At 33.6% G+C, this 8,935-nt stretch overlaps 2 protein-coding genes across 2 annotated transcripts; both read right to left on the reverse strand.

Moving 5' to 3' along the window:
- Positions 1-34: 34 nt before the first annotated feature.
- Positions 35-1,459, reverse strand: LOC111367102 (uncharacterized aarF domain-containing protein kinase 1-like). Its single transcript, XM_022987815.1, has 3 exons — positions 1,059-1,459; positions 855-983; positions 35-575 (listed from the first exon to the last, which is right to left on the reverse strand). Exons 1-3 carry the CDS (start codon positions 1,173-1,175, stop codon positions 315-317), a joined length of 507 nt encoding a protein of 168 aa, XP_022843583.1. The 5' UTR covers positions 1,176-1,459; the 3' UTR covers positions 35-314.
- Positions 1,460-4,032: 2,573 nt separating this feature from the next.
- LOC111366582 (26S proteasome non-ATPase regulatory subunit 6 homolog) lies at positions 4,033-8,331 on the reverse strand. The gene is made up of 8 exons (XM_022987310.1): positions 8,250-8,331; positions 7,308-7,597; positions 5,941-6,120; positions 5,722-5,867; positions 5,413-5,632; positions 5,127-5,235; positions 4,598-4,766; positions 4,033-4,419 (listed from the first exon to the last, which is right to left on the reverse strand). The coding sequence occupies exons 1-8, from the start codon at positions 8,329-8,331 to the stop codon at positions 4,245-4,247; spliced, it is 1,371 nt and encodes a 456-aa protein (XP_022843078.1). The 3' UTR covers positions 4,033-4,244.
- Between the last annotated feature and the right edge of the window lie 604 nt (positions 8,332-8,935).

Consider the following 8,935-nt stretch of genomic DNA (forward strand, 5'->3'; position numbering starts at 1 on the left):
AGCTTTTAAATCATTTTCAAGATGAATTTTAACTCTAAGATTTAAGTCTCATTTTTAACTGCAATCTCTTTGGAGATAGGTTTAGCATCAGATGGAGTTGCAAAACTACAGACACCATTACCTCAATGGCTCATCCTGAAAAGCAAAAAACTGAAGCAGAAGATACTTAGAATTTTCTTAGTTCTCTTTTTGCAATTTGTATAAAAGAGTGTACTTTACAATTGTATCACAAATTAAAACCATTCGTCCGAGATAACAAATTCAGTTTGTATTTGCAATTTAAAAAGAAATATATAGAAAAAAGTGAATAGTTTTCACTTAGACCAATTTCTAGTAAACAAGTTCAGAGATAGTAGAATATGTGCATATGAGAGAAATACCTGTGCAATTGATGCGGAACCAAGGGGTTCTACATCTATTCTTTCAAAAATTTCATCAATACTTCGACCCAGCTCCTTCTCCAAAATAATCTTGACAACATTATATGGGGTAGCAGGGGCTTGATCACATAGTGTGACTAGCCTTTTCACCCAAGCGGCCGGGGCCAAATCAGGTTTCCCGATAATTTGGGCGACCTACACCATTCCCATTGATGAGATCCAAATAACATTGCAAACATAAAACATTGATAAGACAAATTAAATGTCAAATACTCTTACGAATCCAAATTTGCTAATTCTATTAATCTGTAAATTTACAGAACATCATTTCAATCAAATGAAAAAATCCATCGAATTTTTCCAACTGGGGGTACCATAAAAAACTAAAAGGAAACAAAAACAAAAACCCCATTATGAATTCAGAAAAAATAACTTGAATTGAAGTAAATAAAAGGGAATTAATTGAATTAATACCTTGAGGAAGAACCCACCAAGATCAGTACACATGTTATAAATCTTATCAGCCGCAAATTCGTGCTGCTTCTCCCACATTGTTTCCCTCTTCGCCGCATCCTTCTCAAAGTTCACTTTAAGTTGAAACACCTAGAAATCACCAAATCACGGTCAATTTCTTATAAACATGTAGTGATACGCATTTAACAATATCCATGTACACACCTTGTAACCAGTGTAGATATCAACTGCTCGAACCCAGAACTGAAATGAACGCTGAAAGGGTCTAAACCCTGTAGATAATTTTTCTTGAAATTCTTTGAGATCAATAGAAGGAAGCATGGCGTTTCAATTTCCCCCTTTTCGTGTGTTCAATTTTGAGCAAGTTTTATGTTAGAATTATGCAGAACAACTGGGAATCGCTCGAACAGACGAAGTTATCATGCATGGCTTAGAATTTATCACTAATCCATCTGAATATCTCTTTTAACGATTTGTGGCTGAGAAAGTGTAGAGTTGGCCCGTTACAGGGTGTACGAGGGGTACGGTATACATAGTTACACCCCCATGTACGAATTGGGCAGAAATTTTTCTGAATTGAAGGATTGCTTCAAGAAAAAATGGATACATGATTTATTGATGATGGCAATAAATAGTAAGGCCTTGTTTGATTTTTATTTTCTTTATTAAATTTGTGAAAATTGAATTATTTTTTTTAAGAATGTAAATTAAAAAAAAAAAAATATATATATATATATATATATATGTGTGTGTGTGTGGGGGGGGGGGGGGGGAGATATTTTTATGTAAAAATGTATTTTTGAATAGTAAATTGATGGAATTGTGTGGTTGAAAAATTAGAAAAAAATTTTATTTATATGTAATATTTTTTTAATAAAGAATGTGTAGTTGAAGAGAAGGGAGAGAAAAATACATTTTGAAAAAATGAATACCAAAATATGCCTATATATATATATTTGAAGATATTTTTTGTCTGGCAAAAAAAAAAAAAGCTAAAAACCAAGTGAAGGTTTGGCCAAACTTAAATAATAATTAGAAAAAATCTGGGTGTACAGAAAATTTTTCATAGACTATGTACATAATAGATACAAGTGTGTGGGTCCCATGTTGTATAAAAAATGTCAAAAATGTGTGTGGACCCCAGAACTTTGAATTTTCTATATATATTCTGGCAAAAATCCTTCTGTACGTGTAGAAGGGTTGTTATTGAATTCAAATCATATTTCGAATAATAATTCTTTGATTTTCATACTCATTTTTAATTATACGTTTATGGAATAAAATATTTTACACGTAAATTAAATTTTTTTATATTTATTAATCACACGTCTCAAAAAAAATTATTTAAAAATTTATTTTTTTCAAAAAATGACCATCAATCAAACATGGTTTAAAGTATGGTTACCTAAATTACAGTTATTAGCTACACTTTCGTTGTCACTACAATTTCATTATCAGTACAGTCCAAAAGTAGTACAAGTCTAGATTTAACCTGATTTGGATGGAGGGTTGCTTGAAAGGAAAGGTTAGCGTAAAGTATAAGGAAAGGAAGAGAATTATAACTTATTCTTTATTAAGACTGTGTTTGATAGCCATTTCCATCTTCATTTGTAGAAGAATTTGCACTGTGTCACTGTCAAAATGCAGCCGTATTTAATGTCCAGTAAAAGCTGAATTACATATTTACCCTTTTTTTGCATTCTTTTCAAAGTTCAAGGGGGGGCAATTCGGTCAATTTCCATGCTGTTGAGTGAAAAAAAGGGCTACACAAGGGCCCACCAACGATTTAAACGGGCAAAATTTTTCTAAAATGTGGAGAAAATGGGAAATAAATAGGGGCTAAATTTCGTATGAATGCATTAAAAATTGGTTTAATGCTATGGAAAATATAATTGAAGCTGATTAGACATATTTTATCTACACATCTCATAATACCTATAATCACGATGTTATATTATCCGCACATTCTTAAAACTCACAATTTTTAAATTCTTAAATTTTAACTCATGTTTGACTATCATTATTTGAAAACTCATTTTTCTACGTATTTATTTTTAAACACATATTCACACAATAAAATATTCTATATATAAATATAAAAAAAATTCTTATTTTTAATCACACATTCTTCCACAAGTCACTATTCAAAATATATATTTTTTAAAAGGGCTTGATTTAAATACCCGTGGAAGGTGAATTTTGAAGATTAAAAATTTATAAAATATGATTATAATAGTTTTCAATCCCACATTTCATCTTCTATCAAATTTTACAAAATAAATAAATAAATAAATAAATAATAAATGATTTTAATCCCTACAAGACATTAAAAACTTATTTTGTAGGAATTTTGATAATTGATTTTTTGACCATTGGAAATAAAGTTGGACATACGTTTGAGAGAAGAATTAAAAAATAATAGCTAAAATAGTGAAATAACGGTCAAAAAATTGATTTTAATTGATTTTTAATCTGTAACAAACAAACACTAAGCCCTTGTTTGATACCCCCATTGTTTGGGAAAAAAATGCATTTTTCTACACTATTTCAACCACACATTTTTCAATAAAATAATATTACACGTAAATTTAAAATTTTTCTTTATTTTTTAACCACACATTTCCCATCAATACACTATTCAGAAATTCATTTTTTCCCCAAAAATGGGGCTCAAACAAGGGTTAAGTATGATTAACCATCGATAATTATTACAACCCGTCTACACGTACAGAAAGATTTTTGCCAAAATACATACATAAAACTCACAATTCTGAGACCCACACATTTTTGACATTTTTTATACAACATGGAAAACACACACTTATCACTATTCTGCACACAATCTCTGAAAAATGTTCTGTACACCCAAATATTTTCATTCAGTAATTCCAAACATTTTCGTCACTCGAGCAGTAATGAATGACAGCAGTCGCCAGTCATTATTTCCAAGAAATTATTTCACATCAGTAAAATAATTAAGTACGATAGCCCTCTTTCATTAATTGTCATATCATCAATACTTAATTGCAAACAAATTTACGCCCTATTTGTCATCCATTATTTTTAAGAGTTGTAAATAGTATTTATCTGGACAATGTGTGGTAAAATAAAATAAAAAAACTTTATTAATTCATGTGTCTAATATTTTATTGTATTAATGTGTGATGAAAAACGATACTGTGGCAAACAATTTAAAATTTTAAAAAGTGTCAAACAGACACTTAAATTACGTTATCATACTTGCGAAAACATGCCTAGCAACTCATTTCAGAAAATGGCAAAAGTAAAATGTTTTTGAAAACTCAATGTCTGAATAAAGCAACAAAGAACATCAAAGTCTAGATTTTTTTAAATTCCATCACCTTAAAGGAAAAACCCTTTCTACCAACTTCAAAGATCAATCACACGGGACAACTTCTGAATACGGTTCAACAAGAAATCGCCTTGCTTGATCGTTGCTTGGTAAAGGGCATTCTTTGCATCGGGACGATTAGTTTCCAACACACCTGCAACTTTATCTATCTTGCAGTGTAACTTCCCCGCTGCAATGAAACGAGACAGCTCCCTGTATATGAAGGAAATGATCAATCACATACGTCTTGCCAAAGCATAACTTTTTTCTACCCGCTTATTAGTCACACATCCTATAGGACACTGAGCTTTATAAGCACTTAAAACCTTTGCCGAACATACTCCTAATCTAGTGTTCGTCAAGAGCATCAGAATAAAATGAAACAACTTACAAATCGATGAAATCTACTGTCACCCCAAACGCTTTAGCCATAGCCTCAATTGTTACACTCTTGTATGCTTCCAAGAACTGGGAATAAACAACAGTTCTGACCTCCCTCATGTAATATCGGAAGTGGGGATGCAAATAGCGGTCCAACTTGATGTGCTCCGTCAGGCCAGCTAAAAGTCAAATAGAAGTGCAATTGAAGCAAATTGTATACCAGTAAATTGTAAAACAGGTTCAAATATGAGCATCCTTTTTTCTTTTTTTCTTTTTTTTCCTAAAGTTAAGAATAAAAATAATGTCAAACCATGTGGTGAAAATAGCAGCACAAGGATTCATGTACTAGCCTCTTTTTCAGATCTCTGGTTCACCCGCATGTCTACAGAATGTGGAATAATGCTCTAGCTTATCTGAGTTATCTTATGGGGGAAAATTTCTTCTTATTGAATGAAGTTACTTCGTGTTCTTTCTTTTTTGTCTGATGGTCATGCAATAACATTATCCCCAAGATTTGGTTTAGTAAAAAAGATACTTACCAAAAGCTGAAAAAAATGATTTATACTGGCATTCATATAGAGAGTTCAAAAACTCCGATAAATATGGGACTTTGCCAATGACAGTCAGGATCTCAGGAGCATCCACAACCTGCCACATATTACAACCACCATAAGTGAGAAATGCCGCTTGTTTAAGAACAATCACTCACATAAACACAGTGAAATGCTGTTTGTTTAAGCGCATGCACACACACACAGATGGAGACCATAATAACTAAATTCCAGGGATACCATTTTGGAGAACATTTAAAGAAAATATGGATACCTTTTGTTTCAGGGAAACTCTATCCAAGGATATAATGCTAGTAAGGACCGTGTAAAATATGAAGGTGTCATAGGGAAATATCTCATAAGTTGTGAAAGTTGAGATAGAATCAAGGAAAAGATCAGCTGCTGTCTTGAAGTTACGGGTGGACATGCAATATAGTCCTTCATACACCTTCAAACGGTTCTTCCTCTCCCAGTCACCACCCTCCTCAAACAAGCTGTCTTGCCAACAGTCAAAATCAAAGGCTAAAATCAAATGAAACAAGGAAGCTTTTTATCTAAGATAATAATCTATGTTGATCCTTACTTCTTTGCTTTATCAATGCTTTTAGAGATAAGATCGAAGTCCATGTGGAAGAAACCAATCTGTAACGTGTAGAAAACCAAGTCCATCTTTTGTCCAACTGCAACAGTCTTACTTTCTGTTAACTTGAGTTGTTCCAGTGCCTTTTCCTGGATTTTACAAGAAGGGTGGACAAATTAGATCAAATTAACACAAGCAAGACGGCAAAGGACATTTCTGTACCTTGTCACCAATTCTAATGAAAAACAAGGATTTCGCCAAGTGAGCTTCCCGAACTTCACTTTCACCCAAGTTTTCTTCTGCATCGGCAATCCTACAAATTAAGCCAAAGCGACATAATAATGAAGGAATTGATGACAAAAGGATTGCCCTAAAAGAACTACAACGTAGTGTCTGTGGTAGTTAATGTAAATGAAATATGAACTAAATCAAAGAAACGACAACACAACAAAACCTAACAGACGTCTGGCTTGGATGGTTCCATGACAAATTATAGAAACCAGTGAGTATATATAATTAGAGTTCGGTTGTGCGACCAGCAGGAAAATAAGAAAAGAATATATTTTAAAGCAGGTGAAATGCGCACGAGTGCATCATTGGTCTCTGGTATTATGCCCTGTTTTAAAATTCATTTTTCTCTCTTCTTATCAATCACACATTTTCAATAAAATAATATTACACATAAACATAAAAAAAAATTCTTTCTTTTTTAACCACACATTTTTTTTAAAATTACTATTTCTCTCATTAAAATGTGGAATAATGGAGCCCAAATAGGGGCTATATCAAATGTAACAAATCACAATCCAAATAGTAAGCCGCAAATCAGTTACCAAAGATGCCAATTTTAAATCGCAAAAGCAAATCTACCAATCCATATGTTCAAGAGTGAAAGCATTATAATACTACTAGTGGTAGCTCCATGCAATTCCACAAACATGGAATGCCATACTTAAGCCTGTGCCAAAAAAATAGAGAGCCATCACAGTTATAGTGACAACCATGGCATAACACAAAAGGTAATTTGGACCCGTGTAACAAAGCTCTTTATAAAAATAAAAAATTAATTAAAAAAATTTAAAAGTTGATCAAACGTGTTGTTGAAAAGTTGTGGGTCTTGTGGCATATATGCTTAAATTGAAGTTTTTGATAAAATTTTAGCAACGCTTTATCAAATAAGCAATTTAGTAAATGACAAGAGTACAACTAAATGAATGTTTACAGCAACTGAAGGTCATATTATAAGGTGCTGTAACAAGTTCTATGGCAGAGAATGGAAAAACTTCTGATAAATAATAATATGTACAGCCATGCAAAGCTTTTATACTTCTGAAAGGCAAAATATTATATTGGACTGGGGGGATTTAGGGCCACCCATTCATTTTTTCCTCTGCAATTTTATTATTTTTTTATAATGTAAAACAAAAAATTTATGTGGAATTTTTTTTTTTACATATCTGCCCAGCATAAAAGATATTTTAGTCTAGCCCTGGCTCCTCCCATGTATTGGAAGGACTCTATCACTCTCAAGCAGCCAATCACTTCTACATTCATCTATCTGTTTCTGATATCTTAAATTTTTGCTTTACCTTCTTTTGGACTGCAAATTGTAAATCGGGGAAAAAATAAAATGCAACGACAACTGATGTGACATTGTACGATACTCTTATGATACAGAAATCATAAACATCGGTAGGGAAGCGATCCATCTTAGAATGAAGCCCCCCGCGAGCAGCGATGGACGAATCGGAAGCGAGAATGTCGGCGTGAGTAGCACAAACATTGATGAGAATCTCTGGATTAGGTTCATCCATGTAGTAATTTGATTCAATAGTCTCAAATTTAGTAATGCCCCCCAACTCTTTTTTCTGTATCGAGGCTTGAATTACAAGAAATTAGGAATTGAATTTTCCCTTTCACTCATAGTGTAGCTAAAAAGGGGTAATCTTTTTAGAAATCGAATGGATTCGAAAATTGAATCAATTAGCAACTATTGGTTTACGAGATTATTGTTTAGCTTGTGATTAAGAGCAATACTAATCCTTCCATAAGATATCTTTTAAAATTTATTAGAGAATAATATAATTTTAATGTGTGTATGTTAACTACCATAAGACTATAAGATTGTTACTATAACATTCATCATTTGCATAATATACAATGATTACTATTTGATTTAGACATTTAGAACTAATTACTTTATCTTCCTTGATTTCCTGAAATCAGCATAATAACTTCAACTATAGGTGCAATGGACAAAAGCATCCACCATGACATTTAATTAAGGGAAAATTGCAGCCAAGGTATCAAACATTTCGTTTATTAGCAGACTTTGCTCAAACCTTTCACTTGTGCCACCGTGAGTACCAAAACTTTAAAAAATGTGCAACTGAGGTCCAAATGGATGGTTTCTGTTAGTTTGACCGTTAGTTGACCCAATAATTGACTTTGACCAATTTTAGAAGGGGTAAAATTGTAATTTTGAATTAAAATTAAAAAGAAAAGAAAAACAAAAAAACAAAGGCCATTACTGTTCATCTTCTCCTTTCTACACCCACCCCATACCCCACCTCCTGCTGGAACATCTCTCCAAATCTCTCTAGCCCGATTCATTTTCTCCCTTACAACTCTCACTTATTACATCAAAGAACAAGCACCAATGCTCACAATGCTTTCGGCAGCCTTTGCGACAGCTTTTTTGCTCCATCGTGTTGGTTCCTGCACCTCCTCCGTTGCGATAGCTAGGCAGAGCGAAGCATCGATCTGCGAGCTCTGGTCTTACTCATCCAAAATAGTACCTACAAGGGGCTTGAAAATGGCCGAGATTTTGTGACGTGTGTGGTGATGGAGGTTATCGCGTTGATACAAGCGAAGTCGGGGTTGCGGAGGCAACGAAGGATGGAAGAGAGCATCCTAAAAAGGAAAGGCGACAAAACATCACCGTGGAAAGCAGATACGATTTCCAGTAGGTGAACGCAGTCGGAGGCAGAAAGGCAATTCAAGAAAGGTCCAAATGATTCAGTTGAAGAGTTCTAGCTATGGAATAGCGTCGATGGGAGGTAGTGGTGGTTCACCTATAGCCACCCACCGCTATAATTTTCTTAGTCTTGTGTAAGATTATTTTCTGTAAATGGTGAAAGGGTGGTTGCCGACGATTGGTGGTGACTATTAGTGGTGGATGGGTTTTGGGGTGGGGTGGGGTGGGGTGGGGTGGGGT

The sequence above is a fragment of the Olea europaea genome, chromosome 18 (genome assembly GCF_002742605.1).
Source record: "Olea europaea var. sylvestris chromosome 18, O_europaea_v1, whole genome shotgun sequence".
Taxonomy (NCBI): Eukaryota; Viridiplantae; Streptophyta; class Magnoliopsida; order Lamiales; family Oleaceae; genus Olea; species Olea europaea.

Bases quoted from the DNA above. Each gene is read 5' to 3' on its own strand.
- LOC111367102 (XM_022987815.1), bottom strand. From the start codon at position 1,175: ATGCTTCCTTCTATTGATCTCAAAGAATTTCAAGAAAAATTATCTACA. The intron at 984-1,058 runs GTGTGTACATGG...GGTGATTTCTAG, and splicing joins ATATCTACACTGGTTACAAG to GTGTTTCAACTTAAAGTGAA. The intron at 576-854 runs GTATTAATTCAA...GGAATGGTGTAG, and splicing joins TTGGTGGGTTCTTCCTCAAG to GTCGCCCAAATTATCGGGAA.
- LOC111366582 (XM_022987310.1), bottom strand. From the start codon at position 8,331: ATGAATCGGGCTAGAGAGATTTGGAGAGATGTTCCAGCAGGAGGTGGG. The intron at 5,633-5,721 runs GTAAGGATCAAC...TTGGCAAGACAG, and splicing joins AGCATTGATAAAGCAAAGAA to CTTGTTTGAGGAGGGTGGTG. The intron at 5,236-5,412 runs GTATCCATATTT...AATATGTGGCAG, and splicing joins GAGTTTCCCTGAAACAAAAG to GTTGTGGATGCTCCTGAGAT.